The 21,969-nt window shown below is 44.9% G+C and overlaps 1 protein-coding gene across 3 annotated transcripts in view; it reads left to right on the top strand.

Moving 5' to 3' along the window:
- The first annotated feature begins 368 nt into the window (after positions 1 to 368).
- GALNT18 (polypeptide N-acetylgalactosaminyltransferase 18) overlaps positions 369 to 21,969 on the top strand; it is a 350,531-nt gene continuing 328,930 nt past the window's right edge. For 2 of the 3 annotated variants that reach the window (XM_016920376.3, XM_063783796.1), the window contains exon 1: positions 369 to 1,112. In XM_016920376.3, the coding sequence (XP_016775865.1) occupies positions 878 to 1,112 (235 nt within the window). In that variant the 5' untranslated portion in view covers positions 369 to 877. The remainder of the gene's footprint in view (positions 1,113 to 21,969) is intronic. The other variant, XM_016920377.3, reaches the window with a different exon arrangement.

The raw sequence follows: 21,969 nt of genomic DNA, 5'->3' as shown, positions 1-21,969 counted from the left end.
GCTTCTCAGCGTCCTGGCAACCAAGAAAAGATTCCAGGAGTCGACTGGTGGCACCAATGCGAGAAGCCCCGGGCGGATGAAAGAAGCTGACCCGTGCGACCCCCTCCCCTCCACAAAACCAGGAGATTCCTGCCCAAGAGCAAGAGATGGAATTCCCCTAACGGAGGAAGCTGCCGACCTAAGGGCTGGGACTGGCAGCGCGCCCTCTCCGGGAGCTTCAGGTCTGGGGCAGCCTGTGCAAGCGCGGGTGGAGGCCCGGGCGCGTCCCTGGGGGCGGGAGCCAGGGGCGGCCAGCAGGTGGGGCCTGGGAGCTGGACTCCGCCCCCCGCTCCCTCCCCGTTGGTCCGCTGCCGCTCAGCACCGGCCCCTCTCCCGAGCCGGAGCGCGATTGGTGGCGGCGCTTGTCGCTCGGAGGGGGCCGGGCCGCTCTGCTTCGCGGCTCTCCCCGCCGCCGCTGCCGCTGCCGCGGTTCTCCTAGCAGCGCGGGCCGGTCGGACCGCCAAGGCAGCCGGCGCTGGCGATGGGAAGCGGCGTGGCCGCCGACACAGGCAGTGGCAAAGTTTCCCAGACGTACACATCTGGACGCGCGGCTGCCGGCTACCCGTGACCCCTCTAGGAAGGGTTCAGGGATTTTTAATTTGGAAAAAAATCCACCTGGTTTCCTTTGTCAAGGTCTCTCCGGGTGGCCAGCGGCAGGAGCTGCAAACTTGGGCACGGCGGCTACACCGGCAGCGGACCGGGCTTTGGAGAACCTCGGGACTCAGGTGCTGAGGTGCCCAGCGGCTCCGGACGTGCTACGGGGTGCGAGCGCGGGGGAGTTCGGGGCGCACGACAAGGAAGGGCCCCCGGGAGCTCTATATGGAGGAAGGAGCCCAGAATGGTGTGCACCAGGAAGACCAAAACTTTGGTGTCCACTTGCGTGATCCTGAGCGGCATGACTAACATCATCTGCCTGCTCTACGTGGGCTGGGTCACCAACTACATCGCCAGCGTGTATGTGCGGGGGCAGGAGCCGGCGCCCGACAAGAAGCTGGAGGAAGACAAAGGGGACACTCTGAAGATTATTGAGCGGCTGGACCACCTGGAGAATGTCATCAAGCAGCACATTCAAGGTACGGGCGCCCCGGAAACTTGGGTCGCCCATGAGGCCCGGGAGTGCCCCGCGCGGCGCGGGGTGCGCTGGGGCTGGTGCGCATCAACTCAGCCACGGCGGGGCTCTGGGGCCGCAGATGCGTGGTAGTCGTGGGGCCTGCGTGTGAGCTCCGGCCTGCGTTCGGGACCCTCTGCGGCCGTGCGCGCTTCCCCGGGGCACACGTGTGTGCGCAGGGCTGCACGAGCGGATGTGTGCAGCTAGCTGGCGGTATGGGGGCGCGCTGCGCACGTGTCCAAATGTGCGTGTGACTCTGGGCTGGTTGCTCGCGGGCTCTCGGGATCGCACACAAGTCCGGCTCAGAGTGTGTGTGCATGTGAATGTCTGTGTGTGTACAAGAGGGAACGCGCGGGCAAACGAGCTTTTTTGGCCACTGTAGGCGTCAGGCGAGATGCCCGCGCGGCGGCCCTGACTATTGGCAGTTAAGACCCGCAGGCTGCCGGACAAGCGAGGCTAGGAAAATTGCGTTGTATCAGCCCCAGCCCCAGTCTTGCTGTGATCCCGTTGGTAGGCGATAGGGAATGCAAGGAGCCCTCTGTGGTTGGAAAGCCGCTTGAACCTATAGCAGTCCCTACCCCCACCACAGCCCGCGGGTCCAGGACCCTCTCCAGGAGCAGGTGTCAACGCCGGGAAGTAGTGCTGGAGTCTCTGTCCACTGTGGTGATGACTCCGCCCAAGACTGGAAGAACACGCCCTGGGCTGCGCCTTCCCCGCGGAGCCGCCCGGGACCGGGACCGGGCCGATCCCTACTGCAGCTCCACTCTCAGGCCCTGGGAGCAGCCGGGGCTGAGCAGACAGACCTACCTGGGTTGGGTCTGAAGTGTAAGGTTACGCTGGTTGGGTGCGCTCCAGACCAGCGCGGGGGTCCAAAGGGAGGGTGGGGGTTGCAGGGCGCTCTCCCGAGGCGACCTGGTCAATGAGCTGTCATGGGAGGGAATGGAGTTCCGGGCGCCAGGAGCACTGGTGCCGGGTGTGCACACACACACACACACACGCGGGCGCTCACGTCCACACTTCTTCGCCTCCCCGCGCCCCCTGCTTTCTTCCAGGTGTGTGAGCTTCTTAAGGGCAGGGCCGAGCTTGGTTCCCCTGTAAACCTAGCAGGCCCACCAGGCTCAGGGGCCAGTGCATGGCAGACCTTGGCAAAATCGAATTGAACTGAAGGCTTACCCCCCATCCCCCCGCCAGGAGCACTCCCTTTTGTTTACACGTGGATGTCTGAATTCCAATCCTTGCACCTGCTGCTCTTGCCAGAGTAGAGATGGCTCCTCCGTCTGAATTTGGTGTTTCCCCAGGTGTCCAGAATAATTCCTTCCCAGGAGGGGAAGGTTCAGGGAGGTTCAGGTGAGTGCAGGAGAGGCATCCACATCCATAGTGCTTCCTGACTAATGACTTCAAAACAAGCCCATGGCTTCGGCACCTTCCCAGAAAAGAGGGACATTGACAGCTTCTTCTTCAGACCTGCCTCTGCCTCTCAACCTGGCACTGGGCTTGAAAACCAATTTATCTATCTGTGGGTGCTAGTTGCTGTTATTTCTTACGTGTCCTTTTCCATCCCATAGGTCTTGATTGACTATTAATCAGCAATAGAAGTACAGTGTTTCCCCCAGGGTGATTCAGAATGTTCCCCAGGAGACACAAAGCCATGCCTTACTTTGACATTTCTAGTTTGCCGATAGATTTTGAGATTTTCATTCACAGATTCTGTGTGTGTGTGTGTTCCTGGAAAATGATTCTCTTGTGCTTTTCTTTCTGGTCAGGCAGGAGGTGAGCAAGGTACTGCTTTAGGGATGCTTTCAGGGGATGCCATTAACCCCTGAGCCTGTAACGGAGTGGGTGCCTGTCATGTGGAATGTGGACCATGTCACATGATTTCTAAGGTTCCACATGGAAAAGCATGATGTTGAAGTTGAAAGGAAGCATTGTGATTTTTCTCCCTGGAAACTTTATAACTATGTGTTTGTTGTTCAGCACTTTCAAATCTATACCTGAAAAATTGGAGAAGATAGGTTAAAAAAATAGGAGGCAGGGTCCCTAAAACACGTGTTGTTCCACTTGTACACGTGCAATGGCCCCTGTGGGTATTCAGAAATAACCACAATCTCGACAGAGGGCCAAAGCTGCCACCTATAGGAAGGTAGGGAAGGGTCAGTGACTTGGAAAGACTGGAAATGAGGCAGGCAGGGGCAGAGGTTACCAGGTTGGCTGTGCCATGATGGTGTAGCAATGACCAACAGTTCCCTTTGCCACGCTGGGGCCATCCTGAGCTGGGATTTAGGAAACAGAGGTAAAGGGCCTATAAAATTTGGGGCTGGTCAAGTGCAGCTCTCTGAAGGCAGAGGGTGGTAAAGGACAATAAGATCAAGCTCTTGTGCTTGATGGTACAAGCTGTTTATGTGTAACCCACTGTCAAGTTCCCTCTAGTCAGCATACCCCTTTGAACAATCCAGTTTACTTTGCTGAACTGGAGGGAATAAGCGGTAATAATAATAAGAGCTAAAATAACATAGCACCTAGGATATGTCAGGCCCTATTCTAAACACTTTACATATATTGACTTATTTAATCTTCACAACCTTATGAAGTAGGTAATATTCGCTCCATTTTACAGATATGGAAACTGAGGCAGGGAGAGGGTATATGATTTGTCCAGGGTCACACACTGGTATATGGTAGTATAGGGATGTAAGCTCAGCTAGTGTGGCTTCAGAAGTCTAAATTCTTACCCACGTACTAAACTGTCTCCCAGGAGGGCCCCAGGGTCCCTTGGAGTCTGTTGACAGTGGTGGAAGTGGGTGTCAGAGGATGGCTGAGGGGTGAGGGAGTCAGCAGCCTTCCCACTTGGAAACTCCATAGATAAACTCAGGTTTTGCTTTGTTTCATGCCAAGAGGCAGAGGTTCCAGTCCTTTAACTAATGTTTACTGAACATGCAGGACAGTCCCTGGCACATTCTACAGAAAGTAGGTGTGGGGTGGAAGCGTGGATGAATGGATGAGTGCTGATGCCTATGGCCACGTTGGTCATTAATGAAAGTGTTACCACTCTCCAAAAAAGGTGTTTTGCTTTGCAGTCTTGTCCAGGCTCCTCTTTTTGTTAGAAGGAAAGTCTCCTGGAAGCTGCAAATGTCACAAAATGTTCTGCAGGATGTTCCATAGGACTTGCAATTAGAAGAGGCTTTGGAGCATCACCCCAGAGGTCTGTTCTAGTCATGACTGAAAAGTTTATTTTCGTCTTGGGAGTTGCAGTGATATTTCGTTTTAATTTGTTTTCTGATTGAATGATTTAATTAGATGGTGTTTGGGAATCTCTTGGGAATGTAAATTGCAGTTTTGAGAAGTTTTTTGACCAAATAGACGTTAAATGAGAGGGTGGATAACTTATGAGTTTTTTAAAAAAGCATCCTGGGGGTTTAGAAACACAAAGTAAGTGTTAGTAAGGGTCAGGTTCCCTCCATCTTAGGAGCAGAAAGATCTGATGGCTTGACACGGTGAGGCGGGTGAAGCAAGAATCTGCTAAAGGAGTTCTCAGTGTTGGAGAGTGCAGGAAATGGAAATGTTGATTCAGTTCTTATTTTGGAAATTCAGTAAAAATAAAGATAGCTTTCTTCTTTTCTTAGTAGCTTTCTGAATATGGAAAAGAATGTGCCAATGTTTAAGAAAATATTTAAAAATGCATAAAATTGCCCATAATTCATTCTACCCTAAAAATCAGTTTGCATTTTGAGCATTTCCTTCTGGATTTGTTCATTTGCCTCCATATTTCAAAATGAAGGTGTAGTCATGATTTACATGTAATTTTATATTCTGCTTTGTTCACTTTCTTTTTGTTAACGAAGCACTATTTTTTCCATATTTGCTACATAGTTTATTGGTTTAACATTTATCTATTGGAGACCTAATGTGTGCCAGACACTGCACTGAGAAAGTGATTACAGTGGTGAACTGTATACTAGAGACACTCTACAAGAGTAAGGGCACTCTTGGTCCTTGTCATAGCGGACTTGTTTTCAAAGGACAAAGAATCCCTTTTAGTCAACGTGGTCAGGGCTTGAGTTAGTTAATAGAAAAATTGGTTAAAGAGGAGAGTACAACAAAATATTACATACATACAATTAAATATTTTTATTTTAATGTTATCCAGAATGTACATTCATTTGCTAGACTTTTGATATCAGGCCAAAGTTTTGTCTTTGGGATGCATCTGCCAATTGGCGTTCTGTTCATCTTCCTTGCACAAACCACTCCCATAATATCCCGTTTACAAAGTTTGATTTCTAGTTCTGTTTTCTTTAAAATTCATTGGAAACTTAAAGGTGCTTATGAAGCAGTCTCAGTGTAGTAGCCTAAATTGTTATGATTTTTGTCTGATCTTTTGCAATGATTTTGCTCACATGTAATTTGATTGCTATTCTTTAACTGACTACCCTTTATAAAGCCTTTGCAAAGCACTTAGAACTTAAAGTAATTTTCTTAGAAACAGCACTCATCTTTTTAGCAGTCATATTTCATTGGTTTATATAATACGTGATTAGGTTATGCCCTTACAGTGACAAGTACAAATAGTGTAAACATGTTTGAGAACAAACCCAGTGGACCACTGGTAAGTGTAAAACTCAACTATTTGCAGGAGCTGTGGGCAGCGGTACTAGAGACAAATAGGGTTTGTTACAGAGGGAATGGCAAGCATAGTTAATCTGGAGAATTGATTAAATGGAGAGTTTCTAAAGAGAACTTTTACTGTATTTTTAATGACTGCATAGTATTCTGTCATCAGTATACCATTATTGATTCAACCACTTTCCTATTATTGGACATTTGTTTTGCTATTATAATTAGAGCAGAAATGAACATCTTCACCTCACTGTTTTTTGAATTATGTTTAAGGATGTCTTTCCAGAAGTGGGATTAGTACTGACTCAAAGAGTCTGAACATTTTTATGAAAGATTGTTTTTTCAAAAGGAAAGCCTTTCTTTACAGCCACCAACAATGTATTATTGTACCAAAGTCATGGAGCCTGGCCAGCATTGGGTGTTATCATTCAAATTTTTCCGAGTAAATGTAATCCCTGTCAAATGCTCTATTCTTTTGATTTGTACTCCTTTGATTACTCTAGAACTTAATATCCTCCCCCACCCCTGGTATTTGTTTTATCTTGTGGGACTATTTGTGTCCTTGCTTATTGTTCTCTAAGACTATCAGTGTTTGGCCAGGCGTGGTGGCTCATACCTATGATCCCAGCACTTTAGGAGGCCAAGGTGGGAAGATCAATTGAGCCCAGGAGTTCAAGACCAACCTGGACAACATGGTGAGACCCCCATCTGTACAAAGAAAAAAAGAAGAAGAAGAAGAAAAAAAGACTATCAGTGTTTGTGATTTGTGTATTTTACAAATTTTTTTGATACATAAATATTTTGCCTGTATTATATGTTACATACATAATTTTAGTTTTACATAGATGCCTTAGGGCAGTGGTTTTCAAACTGTGTCCCCAGGAGACCTAAACTTGTAGAAGGTTTGATCTGGGGCCTGAGAATTAAAAGGGTTAAGTGGGGTCTCCCAGACTCTGCCTATAGGTGCTCCCTCCCCTCCCTGCAAACAACAAAACTCCACTGTCTTCTGTTTTCTATTTGGCATTCTATAAAATATTTCATTTTATAAAAAGTTCTACTTCTTTAAAAAAAAAGTTGAAAATAACTGTTTCAGGAAAAGAGGAAAGATCAGACTGTTACATTTTTGTGAGGGATGATGGTGGTATAAACAAATTCAGGAGAGTAAATAAATCTAAAAGGAAATTGAATTCCTGGGTGGTGTTCTTGTAACATCTATTTACCCTTCTGAATACCATGATTAATAATGTATTACATTATGTGACTAATTTCTAAATCCATTATCTTACTTCATTGAGTCAAGATCATCCCAACAATGGAGAAATGGGTTATTAACTGCATTTTGTTTCCTGAAAGTTTATTAGTCATATTATGTGCATATTAATGTATACCAGGTCAGTAACAGCAGGTTGTTCGCCATGACTACAAATCATTTATGGTTGCTAAGAATCAGCAGATGTCCTGAGCTTGGATGTTTTTCTGTCTCCTATAGCTTATGGATGTTACTTAGAATTGGCTCGTGTTCTTCTCATCTGATCTTTGACTTGGCAGCGTTTGTGAAGAAGAGGATATGATGTTTGCTGAGTGCTTGGAGTTTATTTGAGGAAAGGGTGTCATTTAAATAGTAAAGCTATTTGTCCTCTGGAATGAACTGTTGCATGTGAAATTATATTAGTAACAGTGATTGACATTTTGAGAGAGTTCAATAGCAGGACTTAGGAGTTGAGCCTAATTACCTTTGTTAATAGTTCAGAACCACAGCTTTATGAAGAAGAAAAGCCTTGCCAAAGGACACAACTTTTCCCCATGACCAAAGAATCTTCATTTTTAGCCAGAAGTGTGTAGGCTGTAAAATAAATGAATTCCACATTCTTTCCCACTCACTTGACATAAATTGTTATTTGCCCTTGATAAGTAGGTTGGTGGAGAATCTCAAGGAGAATTCAGAATGAAAAGTGTCAGAGAGCCACGTCTGGTTTTGTCATTTATGAGGGCCTTGAAGGTCAGCTTTAATCACTTGGGTTAGGCTGGCCTATGTTTTCCCAAAGGTATTTATGAGATTCAGAGTCACAAACAGGGTTACTCGAGCATCTTCATTACCATCGTATAGGATTTCTGACCTCACTTCACTTGAATAGCTGAATGTGCTTGATATGCTTGAATGTTTGTACCCTCCAAATCTCATGTTGAAATGTGGTCCCCAGTGTTTGAGGTGGGGCCTAGTGGGAGGTGTTTGTGTGAATGGCTTGGTGCTGTCTTCCTGGTAATGAATGAGTTCTTGCTGTATTTGTTCATTCAAGAGCTGGTTGTTTAAAGAGCCTTGCTGCTTCTCCTCCCTCCTCCTCCTCCTCTTCTTCTTCTTCTCCTCTCTCTCTCGCCTCTCTCTCTCACCCCTCTCTCACTATGTGACATACCTGCTTCCCTGTTACCTTCTGCTGTGATTGTAAGCTTCCTGAAGTCTCCCCAGGAGCCTAGCAGATGCTGGACTTTGAACAGCTTGCAGAACTATGAGCCAAATTATAAATTTATAATTTTATAAATTACCAAGCCTCAGGTACTCCTTTATAGCAATGCAAAATGGACTAATACAAAGCTATTGTCTTGATTTGGGTCTTGAGGGTCTCCTTTGGTTTGTGGCAGAAAGCCAAGCTTGGCTTTTTGTTAGCTGGGTTCTATCTAGGAGATGGGGACAGACAGGCTGCCCTGTGGAGAAGCACATTGCCAAGCAGTACAGCTGGAGGTGATGTTACACAGCAAGTTCCTGGAGGGAAAACCTGGCTGAATGTGAGTGATAAATGTAACCAGAAGGCAGCGTGGTGGGCTTTGGGGAGAGATGGAATTATGCATGAAGCGGAAGGGCAGAAGCCATACAGGTTGGATGACACTCAAGTCAGGAGCAAGAGGCAGAGTGACTGAGGTCCACTGGTGGCTAAGCCACCATCAATGAATGGTGGGCCATGCTGTTTATGCTGGCCTGGAATGTCTCTTGAAGGGTGGAGCTTCTGCCTTGGATTTGGCAGGGATGTGGTCATTTCATGGCTCCTACAATTGTTATTGAATCTCACTTGCCTTTGGGGTTAGAGTCAGCTCCATCTGTAATGCAATGCTTGAGCCCAGGGGTCCTTGATGTTTCCCCCTTCCTCACACATATGCCTACATACAAGGCATGTGCCCTAGGGCAGGGCTAGGAGGATGCACCTCCTAACACATTGCATTCATTCTTACTCCACCCTTTATTTTCCTACTTGAGAAAGCATATTAGTATGCAAGGGAATGTAACAACCTTGAAATCCCTTTAATTTATTAGAGTTAAAGCTAATCATTCATAAGCTTTGGTACTTAAATTATTTTTACTCACTAATTACCTCACAACTGTTCCAGAGCACGGTATGTTGTGGCAGTGATTGGGAATGACTGCTGTTCTGGAATCTTCTCTGTGGATCTGTATACCTTTTATAGACCCCTGTTGTTCCAGTGCAGCCAACTGGAACTTTAAGCAAAAGGATTCCTGGTTATATGAACACTTAAGCTTTGGTGGTTTTTCTGACTACACAAGTATGGATTAAAATATGTTGCTAGACAGTTCATCCCAGTGGGGATGCAGTTCTGAGATGTAGTTCTCTTTCACTGCCTGACATTCAATTTCAGTTTTTGGAAGGTTTATTTTTGGGAGATGAAGCTGTCCTTAATGATGCTAGTGGAAACCCCTGAGTGTCCAGCCACAATAAACATTCAGTGGCTTCCCTTATGGAGCCACTGCTAAAATGGTTTTAGAACCAACAGGCATACTTTGCTGGGCTACTTTCCATTGCCACCATCCTTTAAGAGCTCACAGAAATACAGTGTTTGGGAAGATCCAGAGAAGTGGCATCTGCACTCTTCACCTTGGGACAGGTGAGAACAATGAAAAATGATGCCTACAAGGAGGCTTGTGGCCAGTTCTTTAGCATGAATAGGTTCATTCTACGAATGCACTGAGTTTAAGTCTCAGAGCAGAGTTCCCTGATTAAGATTGTTGAGTGCTGCATCTTAACAAGCTCTGGTGCTTTGTTGGGCTTCGCCAGTCTGACTTGTGCATCCATCTCTGTCCCCTGGGAACTTGGAGTTAAAGGCCATTGAGATCCCAGAGGAGCAGGAAGGTAATTCAGGGACTCTGGCAAGACAGGATTCGAAGCTTGGCTTAATAAATGTTGTGCTAGTGGCATCTGGGGATTTAGGAGAACAGTACCAAAATTGCTTAGGCCAATGGATATGAGAGTTAGAAAGCTAAGGAGAGATTTGAAGCGACAAATGAGAATCCTAGCTAAACCCTTGATTTATTTTAAGAGCAACAGGCATATAGAGAATTAAAGATTGATTGTATCAAGGAAATGGAGGAAGAGAGCTACAGTACTCTAGCAGGTCAGGGACTGGCCCAGGTGCTGCCCAGGCATGATTACTTATTTATTTATTTCAATAAACAAACAAAATTGTAATTTTTAAAATTAGTGATTCCTTTTCATCTTCACAACATGGTAAGGTTACCTTTTTTCTTACCTTTTTAGAGGTAAGAAAATGAAGACTTAGAGTTTGTTCAAGGTAGGTCACAGGGCTGATGGGTGGTAGAGCCAAGAAGGGAAACTGGCTACAAAACCAATGCTCTCTACAGAATAGGAAGGAGGATGAATGTTTCTCGTAGAGAGGAATGGGAGATCATCTTATCAAACATGGTGTTTGAGTGTAAGCTCAGAGGCCTCAGGTCAAGTGGGAGGCCAGGCAGGGGCTTGGTTTACATTTGTGTCTACAAGGAACCTGGAGGGTAGGGTGGGCAGCAGTAGAAGGCCCTGGTCTGGAAGGGTGAGGGAGCGGCCACCACAAAGCTGTGGACAGCCTTTTCTCCTGGGTCACTGTGGGGCCTCCAGGAACTCGTCCTTGTCAAAAAAGCGGAGTGTTCCAGCTGCAGACTAGAGCTCTTTCAGATTCATTGTGACTTCTGAGCACCCAAAGTGTCCCAGGCACCGGGCTGAGTGCTTTCCTGTGCCCTGGCATAGTCACGTGTCTTTCAGGGTGACCAGCTTATCCTGATGTGCCTCACACTTTCCCTGTTTTAAAACTGAAAGTCCCAGGTCCAGGGAAGCCCCCAATTCCCTGGGCAAGCCTGGATGGTTGGTCATCTGAGGCTTCTCACAGTGGTGAATTCTCTGTTCCATGATAACTCCTAGCACCGGGGTAAAAATAGCCTTTCTGATGGTGCTGCATCCGGTCTTTGCTCTCTGCTCTTGAACGCTGACTTGCTTGAAGGTTACAAAGAAGAAGGTGAGGGTCCACAGCCCCTTCCCCATTTTCCTTGCCCACACAGGCTGCCTCCTCTCTTCTTTGTTATTCCTTCCGCTTTGGCATTCTCTGGTTTTCAACTGTCTGAGCCTCTCAGGATTTGGAAAGGAAGAAACAATTGCTGTAAAGGAAAGCTCTAATAAAGTGGTTTGGGCACAAAACATCAGCAGCTGTTTATTTGCCCAAAACAGTAGGAGTCCATATTAATAACCTTGTGAGTTATATGCTGGGAAGTTAAAAGTAAGCAAAAATCTTACTCAAGACCCACAAATGTAACTTTATTCCTTTATTGAACTAATCTCTCTTCCTGTTTATGCTGGTGACATTTTCTATTATCCAAGTGGAAGATCCTTTTTGATCTTCCATTACAGATTTATTTAGCTGTGCCTTGGTTAGCATCCCAAGGCAGAGGGATTTTCTGGTTTCTCTATTGCAGTTATAATGCTTTGTGTTTATATGGTTCATGCCTCAAAGGATTTCAACAAGCGGGACAGGCTTTGTCTAATTAATCATTATATTTCCCTGATGGGAGAGAAGGAGCTGCAGAGGAAGGGAGGGTCTTGAGAAGGCTTCAGACCTGTCAGTTCATGGGCTTGGAGAAGTGAGTCTTTTAACATTTTGGTTTCTTCCACTTCTAAATCTCATTTTTAATAATAAATGGATCCTCTGATTTGCATTAGTTTCTAAGAGTAAATGGAGGAAGGTATAACGGAATTATGACATAGAATGTCCAACTCGATAATTGGGCCAGGCCTTTTATTTTATTTTATGAGAACCTGGGGATTTATATTAGAAGAAGAATCCAATGGAAAGTGCATAGAAGAGATCAATCAATCAAGAATGGGAAAAAAACCCAGTGAGGAAGGACTATAGAAAAATAGGTCTGAATTCATCTGGAGAAGAAATGGGAAGAGGAAGAGAATTAATGTTTGCTGAGCACCTGTGATGTGCTAAATACTTTACACCTGTCACCTCACCCTAACCGCATAAGCAGGCCTGTGGGATGGTGTTATTATCCCCATTTCACAGATGAAGAAATTGAGGCTTAGTGACTGTAATGAGCTTATCCCAGGTTCAGCTGCTAGTAACAGATAAAAGCCCATTACCACTGTTAAGCTCCTTAGCAAGGGGCTAAGGGCCCTCTTGTTTTTCTGCTCCAATAATGTTGATCAAGAGAAAATAGGCTCAATCCTTTCTTTTAGCAGAAACGTTGAGACTGGAAGAAAACTTTTTGAGAGTTGTGAAGCCCTGAGGTGGGTTACCAAGTGATTATTTTGGCAGCCTCCTTTCCTGGAGAGGCAGGAAGACTATGCCAGGAGCTGACCTGGGCTCAGCTCTCTGGAAGACTGAGAGAAACTCTAGGTATGGCATTTTGCAGCCAGCTGCATCATGTTTTCCCCCAGGAGCAGGCTTAGCATGAACAAGATCATCTCCTCCACTCACTCAGGCCATAGCTTTATTTTGGGGGTCCTCTAGGCTCAGGGCATGGGGTGGGGTAGGGGACCACAAAAGGGGGACTGGTCTACACAAAGTCAATAGCAGACATGGCCAGCCCTTCCAGGAACTTCCCATTTAATTGAGGGAATGGAATATTTGGAGTTAAACGTATGAAATGGTGGGCCCCTAGCTATGTGGGCAGTTGTAGGAGGTGGACACCAAGGCTGGCATTGTTTATTGTGGTGTGGGAATGGGAGGAAATAAAACCACCATGAGGAGTTGGGAGAAATTGCAGATGTGCTCCCAAGTTCCCACTCTCCTCAGTGTTGGCTGGAAGTTTGACAGTGACCTGGGGTGTACCGCTGCCTTCTTTTGGTATGTGCTCAGATTCTTCCCCTCCTTCACTGAACAAGCGTTTATTGAGCACCTGCGCTGGGGATGTATCAGCGGAATCAGGGCAAAAATACGAGGGACTGCAATTAAATGAGGAGGTGGTCAGGGGCTCTGCTATAAGCAAAGACTTGAGGAAGGTGAGGTGTGCGCCTTGGGTATCTTAGAGGAAGAGAGTGCCAGGCGGAGGGAACAGCCAGTGCAAAGCCCCTGTGGCAGGAGTGTGCCTGAAGTGTTTGAGAAACAGTGGCCAGTGCGGCTAGAGCAGGGCGATGGTGGGAAAAGGGGGTAGGGGAAGAAGCCAGAGAGGGGCGGGTTGAGAAGCTGGTTGTGCAGCCTCAAAAGCCACTGCAGATGGAATGCTCTGGAAGGACTGGGGAGCTACCAGAGGGGGTGAGCAGAGAGGCATCAATGCAGGCTGTTCTGTGGCTAATTCCTGGGTACTTCTCTTGGGCTTGGCATTGTGCCAGGTATGGTGGAAAATGATAAAAAACATGCGACACGCTCCTTTTCTTTGAAGAGCTCATAATTGGGCTGAGAAGACAAAACAAGAAACAGTTAAGGATCTTTTGCAAGCTAACTCATGTAATGAGGGTTAAAATTGAATTCCAGAAGAGCGAATTGTCAGAATAGACTTCATGGAGGAATAGGGACTAATGACACATCTTTGAAGAATGAGGAGGATTTAAGGGAGTGGAGTAAGAAAGATCTGGAGAGGGCAAGTTTAGTTATGAAATAAAACCAACAATTACCTTCAAGAGGGAAGCCTGAGCGTCTCAGTGAGTGTGGTGGAAGAGAGTGTGCAGGCACTCATGAGAATCAGTGCTGCTATTTACAGTTTGGGTGACCTTGGGCAAGTCTCTTCACTTGCAGTGCCTCAGTTTCCCCAAGCATAGAAATGAAGACAATCGGCCAGGTGCTGTGGCTCACGCCTGTAATCCCAGTACTTTGGGAGGCCGAGACGGGTGGATCATGAGGTCAGGAGTTTGAGACCAACCTGACCAACATGATGAAATCCTGTCTCTACTAAAAAAATACAAAAATTAGCTGGGCCTGGTGGCAGGCGCCTATAATCCTGGCTACTCAGGAGGCTGAGGCAGGAGAATTGCTTGAACCTGGGAGGCGGAGGTTGCAGTGAGCCGAGATTGCGCCATTGTACTCAAGCCTGGGTGACAGAGCAAGACTCTGTCTCAAAAAAAAAAAAAAAAAAAAAAAGGCGAGCACCCCCACCCTGTGTATCAGGTAGGAGCTACCGGGGACAACATGTTCCCTTTTTCAGTCTTCCTTCATTCCCTCTTTCCTTCACCCTTGTTGAAGCTCACATAGAAAATACGGTCAGGAATATATTTTCTGGTTATAACACCTAGTATATCGGATTTAGCCCCATTTCATTGCAATTAGTTGGGACTTTCCCACGTAAGTCAAGCCTGAGATGGTCATAAGTTAGGCTCCAGGGGAGCCCAGACTAATGCTGGTCACATCTCAGCTGAGACATGTTGGAAGCTCTGCTCCAGGGCATCTTGGTGTCACTGACCGCTGCTCTGAAGTTCTGAGCCCTCCAGACTGGGGACCTGCCCTTGTTTGTGGAGAAATATTTGTTTTGTAAAACCTTTACAGATTTGTTTTGTAAAATCTTTTGTAGAAACTTGGCATTGCAGTGGGCAGCAGACAATGCCAGGAATGTGCTATGTTGGTTGAAACCTTGGCTGGTGGAAGAGTCATGCAGGGTACCTGGTTACCTGGTGGGTTAGTCTCATTTCCTAGCTCCTTGGTGGAGAGTGTCTTCTTGAGGAGAGATTTTTCCTTCTCTTCTAACTCAACTTTCAAACCAAATTGAAGCCACATCAGCCTATCTTCCTGCCAGGATGAATTTGATTTAACTCAGAGCAATGTGACTTATAATTTCAATTGCAGGCAGGAAGGTGTGATTTAAGACAATTGTCAGGAAGATTCAATTTAATCTTTTCTTTCTTCCCCCTCTACAAAATGTGCATTTTGTTGCATGATATAATTTTGATATACATTCTTTACAATTCAGAGATAGATGTAGTTCACACTGGGAAGGTACATTCCATACTTTTTTATAGCACTTATCTATTTAAAGTGTTTTAAAAAAAGATTTCTTTCTAATGATAGCAGAAAACTGAGGGATGGTTTTGCTTCTTTACTAGAGAGAATTGTAGCAAATCATTCTGAAACTTCCCAGGCAATAAACTATTTCTTGATTAACAGGGGTTATTTTGGTCACTTGTTAAGATACTCATCTTAATGAAACAATAAAAATAATTATTTCATTTACCAAAATGGAGCAATTGTGAGTTTTGCTTATTTTTCAACAAGAGCCAGCTGTTTTTAGCAAAATAGGCATAAGTATTTTCGAGTTTGTAATTACTTTAGAAGCACAGAAAGTATGCATTGATTTTTGTAAACAGAAAATTAAATGTCTTCTTTCACTGTGGTCAATAGTGGAAACTTCTAGTATTGTGTTGCGCAGCTCAGTGCAGTTGCTTTCTCTTTCCTCATATATCAGCAAAGAAGGGTAAACCTTCCTACTTTTGCAGTTCTCACATCATATCCCACTGGTGAAGGCTCTTGTCTGAAGGCTCTCTAGTTAAAATCAGAACATGTTAGAGTTGCAAATAACATCAGCATCCTCACCCTCAAACTGTTTGCTGAAGGATCCAAGACCCAGTGCAACTTGAGGACTACCCTGAGGAGCCTCTACTGGGTCCTGGAGGCCCTGGATAGGGTCTAGGGATCCTGATTTGAAGTCTAGACAATTTTCCTCTACATCCAGTTACTTCCCTCAACTTCAGGAGAAACGTGTGCACCAGGAAGGAAAATCCTTACTTGTTTGTTCTCAGATGAAACCAGGTGCTTATGGGACAAAGAGGTGGGCAGCTTTTCAGGGTCTCCCTTGGATGGGATCTCCTCTCCCTGGCCTGCTGACCAGAGCCTGACTTCGGGTCCAACAGCTCCTAGTGATGCTGCCTCCGTATCTGGGAACAGAGCTTCTTCTCAGCCCCTCAAACCAGAGTGATGATTCGGACAGAGGAGGGGCAGATATTTTATGTCAAGGAGAGGAAAAAAGAGAGAAAATTCACATTTATCAGCCATGTACCAGATGTTTAGCACTGTTTAATCCACTTCATATTATTTAATCCTTAAAATAAGGCTGTGAGATAATTAGCCCCATTTTACAGATGAGAAAATCATACTGTCCTGTAATTATTAGTCTGCTTTTCTCATTAGACTGTGGGTTACTTAAAGGTGGAGACTGGGTCCGGTTTTTCCTGTTTTCCAGTTTGTCACACAGTGCCAGGTATACAGTAGGGGCTAGGTAGGAGTTTGCTGAGTAAACACATGAATAAATAAACCAGCTGCCTAAAACCTCTCAGTAAGAGGTGGTGCTAGGATTCACATCCAGACCTCTGGCTTTAAGACTTCCTGGAAGGGAAGCCCAGGGACAGAAGAGCTGGTTTTCATTCCGGCTTTGGGGATGGCTTCTGAGAGGCTGTTCTATGCTATGCTTTTGGGTCAGGGACAGGAACGCTCATGCTTCTGGGGTCTCTCTCATAGCCCCTCACAGCTGACACTACTGTGTCAAGATTTAATCAAAGGGAAGCTGAAGCTCAGTGGTGTGTGTGTGTGTGCATGAGCATGTGTGCAGTGTGCTTTCCACACTGAGCTCTCCCAGGGATCAGCTGGTGAGAGAAGCCTGAAGCCTTCAAGGGACCCTCGACGTCTTCATTTTAATAAAGCTGTCACTTGTGGTCACTTTCAAACTAAAACAATCTAGTGGGTGCAGAAGGTAAAAAGTAAACTGCACGAAAAGCAGAGAATAATGCCAGAAAAGATGCAGGTAAGCAGGGCATTTCTGCTTCAAGAGGGGAGACAGCATTGATGTCATTTTAATTGACACCTGAAGAGTCACTAGAAAGGAGAAAGCATAGCTTCATTTCCAAGAAAGGAAACAGAGTGCTTGTGACCCCAGAGGTAAAGGGAAGTTGGCCTCTGGCTTTCCCTCTGAAGCAGAAAGAGAGGGCCTCCTGTTCACCCCGAGGTCTGTGAGAACCTCAGAATGGACTCCACCACCTGTGTCTTCAGGGTGGCGGTGACTGGCGGCCTGGCAAGTTAGGACTTGCTGTTTCGCAGTCAGGAGACAGGTGTCGGGAAAGGTCTGCAGTGAGGAGAGGGAGCTGAGAGAGGGCAACCCAGAGATCAGAAGAGGGTGTTTCTTGCTTGCCTGTGGAAATCCCTTGAGGAGATGGCCCAGGTGTCAAGGTGGGCAGCCTGGAACTCCAAGTTATCTGCTGGCCACCTGGGGAATCACCCACCCATGAGTGTGGGTCTGAGTTTGGCACCACAGACCCTTCTCCACTTTCCCCAGACAGGAAACGGACACAGTAAAAGTTCCTCCTCAGACTCTGCCTGTCGGGACAGCACAGTCCATTAGCCGGAGCCTCAGACAACTATGATTTTTCTTTTCCTATTATTCTCTGATATTTTCAATTTGAAAAGAGTCATTTAGGCAGTAGGGTGGAAGAGGGCATAGTAGACATAGGGGAAAAATTGAAAATGTCATTTAAAAAGGACTATTCCATTCTTTTTTTTTTTTTTTACCTCCGCAGACAGATGGCTGTCTCACTGGCCAGGAGCAATAGCCAGTGGGTCAACCGAGGAGAGCAGTGATTTTATTTTCCTTTTCATTTCAAACAGATTGTGTAGCCTTTGGGGTGTGGGGGACCAGTGGAATGAAGCTATGGGCCGGGAAACTAATTATGCCTCCCTGCATGGCTGAGCTAGTTAATACCAAACTGTCATTGAGGCTGATTCTTCCCTGGGGCAGAAAAGCTTCCCAAATTCCTTATCCCTTTCTCTTTGCCTTTTGGGTTTTGCCAGTTTGAGAAAACAGGAGCAAAATCCAGGAAGCTTCTCAAAGCTCTGAAATGGTGCTCTGCATTCTAGTTGCTAAGGCTGCATTCTGATCCACATCACCCTTCTCTCTGCCATGCACACTTGGTGCCAGGCGGGGTCTGGAGTCACTTGGACTTGCCTCAAATCCTGGTGCTGCCTCTTACTGGTGTTGCCAGAAGCTGCCTGGGTGTCTAGGGCTGGATGTAGATCGCTTGTCCACCCTGTCCTTCCCCACTCTCCAGCAGTGTGGGATCAGGAATGGGCTACCTGAATAGTGAGCCTGCCTCACTTCACTGATTCTGAAACTGAGACCCAGCTATGTGGATGGCGTGGTCAGCACAGTGCCACTGATGGAGACCATGCACAACAAAGGAGAATAAGACATTCAATAATGCTCTTAATGGATTTTTAACTTACTAACCAAACCAACACAATCTTTGAAAAGTGGTATCTTAGTCTATTTGGGCTGCTATAACAAAGTACCGTAAACTGTGTGGTGTATTAATAACAGACACTTATTTCCTCATAGTTCTGGAGGCTGGGAAGTCCAAAATTAAGGCGCAGCAGATTCTATGTTTGGTGAGGGCCCAATTTCTTGCTCATAGATGGCACCTTTGTGTTTCACATGGTAGAATAGACAAAACAGCTTTCTGAGGTTCCTTTCATAAGAACAGTAATCCCATTCATGAGGGTCCACCCTCATGGCCTTATCACCTCCCAAAGCCCCTACCTCCTAATTCCATCAACTTAGGGGTTAGGATTTCAACATATGGATTTGGGGAAGGGATACAGACATTTAGATCACGGCAAGTGGTTACACATATATGCGTAAGACACATTTATTTATGATAGCAAATGTTATGCTTTGTAATAACTCTGATTTCAGTAATTTCTGTCCCCCTTTTCCCCTCTTGGGAGACCTTAGTCCATGCAGTCCCCAGCTAGCCAGATGTCTCAAATAACACTGGATCCAATAAAATCCATAGATCTTTTTAGGGAGAGAAAATGAGTTTTAAATATGGAATGGAAACATTTAAAAATATAGCCTTTGTGGCAACATGAAGATTATGAATATTCAGTTTGGACACAATCTCAAGCAATTAGGCAGATGCATATTTCCAGGGAGGGTATGTTGCTCTGATGGTTGAGGGGGTGGGTGCTGTGTATCATTCCAAAACTGGATTTCCTTGCAGACTTCAAAGTTTGATTTTAGGAAAATATGGGAATGAAGTCTCAGAGAAAGCCCTATACATTCCCCCACCTTTGGCAGGCCACACTCCCTTTGGCCACATACATACAGTTAGGCTTTAGCTGAGAAATCTGCTCAGATCTAGAAAACTCTCTAGATTCTGAATGCTGAGGTGGTAACTGAGCCAGTGTTGGAGCAAAACAGTCTGTTTACAGCCTTGGAGGATGGTTCTTATGTGGCAACACTTAGTCTTGGCTGTTGGGTATTATTTGTTTACAGCCCAGTTTTCTCCATGTTGAATTCTCATTAGAAATAAATTGTCTTGGGAGAAGCACCAAACACAAATTGAAATAGTTGATGGGAAGACATAACTTAGAACTGCCTCCTTTCAAAGAAGACTTTGTACCAGCCAATAGTCCCTTTCAACTTTTCAGGATAACCAGAGTTTTTAGCAATTTAATATTCTCAGGTTATATGGGACAACCCAATTTTAAATATTCTGATCTATTTTCCCTAGAAACCATGTAAATGAATCATAAATTCTAGTATTTCCAAAGTTTACCACCCATTTTGACTCCTGTACCTGGAAGCAGCACAAAGCTCTTGCCAGACCACACACCCTTATTTTTAATTCAGAAAATATGGTCAAAGTGAAGTAAACAGAGCACTGATCAATAGAGCCAGCTGTTCTCTAAATGATTCTCACTTTTTTTGCAGTGCAAATCACAGGGGGTTAGGGAAGAACTGGAATGGCAGTGTGAGGAGCTCTGTGGGTCCTTTGCCCAGTGAAACAACATAACTGGTAAAAATTATTAAACAACACCCATCTAAAGTCCCTGGAAATTGCCCTGATGAGATACATAAAATGAAGAAACACTTATTCAAGAAAATCTACTAAATTTTAGTAATAACAAGAGTCTGGGACATTTGAGCCATGATTGCCCTTCCTCCCCCAATTCCAGCTCAGTAAAACAGAAGCTCTCCTCTGGACAGATATGGACAAGAAGATGGGGTGCTCCTTTCCCACAACTTCCACTCTAGGGCTATATTTTTCTCCCAGAAGGGCCAGGCCACCAGGATTTCTCATGTCTCCCAGCTCTGTGTTGCAGAGCATGGTTGAGTGGTCTGGGGCTGCCCCTACTTACAGGGCGGAAGCTTTACCCTGTGTTGAGAATACTAGGCCCTGATTGCCCCTATCCCTGGCTCACATGTAGGGTGGAGGTTTCATAACAGGAGAGACAATTCAAGAGGATCAGTGACTACCATCTCCACCCAGCACCCTACTCATACAGCAGGGATGTCACTCTGGGAGAAAGAATTAGGCTGCTATTCCTACTTACAGCTCCAGAGCAGTGGTATAGATATTCTGCCCAGGGATAGGGGCAGGCTGTAGGAACACAGAGATTTGTAGCTTTTGACTTTATTTGGAATGGAGTATGAGGAGGTCCAAGCATAAAAGCAATTTCCGAGCATTTAAGAGGAGGTTAGTAGCTCCATAATAGCAACAAAACAAACAGAGTAGGCCAGCTAGACGACCTAGCACAGTAAGTTCTCCTATCAACACAGTAATGCTGTTGATAGGTTCTTAGAAATTGTGATTTTAAGCAAATCAGGCAGGTCCTCAAATAACGTCATTTCCTTCAATGTTGTTTTGTTATAACATTGATGAGAAAAAAACAGGTTTTGTTATATGTTATATTTTGCTTAAAGTCACAGTTTCCAAGAATCTATTGATGATGTTAAGTGAGGACTTACTGTAGTTTAACAGACATAATCAAAGAAAGAGACATTTCCTATGGTCAAAGAAAGCCTCAAAAACTGGCCTCAAAGAAAATCCCTGCCAAAAATCCCCCAAACCCAAATTTAATTGGATCAGACTGTGGAGCAATTTATGCCTAAAGGCACCATTGAAAATAATAGAGCAATCAGGTAGCAACTAGTGGAGGCTAACAGCTGGAGGTGAAACCAATCGGGCAGTCCAGCCAGAAATGTAACAGGGAGATAAGCAATAGAGACAGTTAAAAGGAGCTCTGCTAAAATCACTGTCATCCTAGGGGATTCGATAGGGAGAATCAGGACATTGTGCACATGCCTAAGGTTTCGCCTTCAAGAAGTAGTATTAGAGACTACACACTGTTGGGGGAAAAGGACTTCACTGAAGTAGCCCATCCAATGCGGTAAACAAGTAAACAAGTATATAGTGCAACAACAAGAAGTCCTTGGGTGGGGGATTAATCAGTATTCAAAGTGTCTAAAATATAGTATCTAAAATGTCTGGTTTTCAACAGAAATTTAAGAGACATCAAAGCAGATCATAGAAATTGTCTTTCAGGGGACCTGGATGTGAGACTTACCAGAAAAAGACAGCAAAGTAGCTATTATATATTTGTTCAAAGAACTAAAGGAAACTATGCTGAAAAAATTAAAGGCATCATGAAAATGTCTTACCAATAGGTAATACCAATAAAAAGATATAAGTTATGAAAATAGTTAAGTGGAAATTCGGGACTTGAAATGTTTAAGAAATGAAAAGAAAAAATCACTGGGGCACTTAAAAATATATTTGAGTTGGCAGAAGAAAGTATCAGCAAATTTGAAGATAGATCAATAGAGATTACCACATCTGAAAAAAAGAGAAAAAGAGAATGAATAAAAATATGCAGAGCTTTAGAAAAACGTGGAACACCATTAAATACAGCAATGTTAAGTTTAATGGGAATACTTGAATGAAAGAAGAAAGAAGCCAAAAAATATATGAAGAAATAATAGCCAAATACTCCCCAAATTTGAGAAAGAATATTAATCTTTATATCCAAGAAGCTCAACAAGGTTCGTATAGGATAAAAACAAAGCCACATCCAGACACATCATAGTTGAAATTCTGAAAGCTAAAGAGAGAGAAAATCTTGGAAGCAGTAACAGAAAGACCACTTATCACCTACAAGAGAATACTGATAAGATTAGC

This window comes from Pan troglodytes, chromosome 9 (assembly GCF_028858775.2).
Source record: "Pan troglodytes isolate AG18354 chromosome 9, NHGRI_mPanTro3-v2.0_pri, whole genome shotgun sequence".
NCBI lineage: Eukaryota > Metazoa > Chordata > Mammalia > Primates > Hominidae > Pan > Pan troglodytes.
Note: the sequence above shows the minus strand (reverse complement) of the source record. Positions and strands in the feature narration are given on the sequence as shown.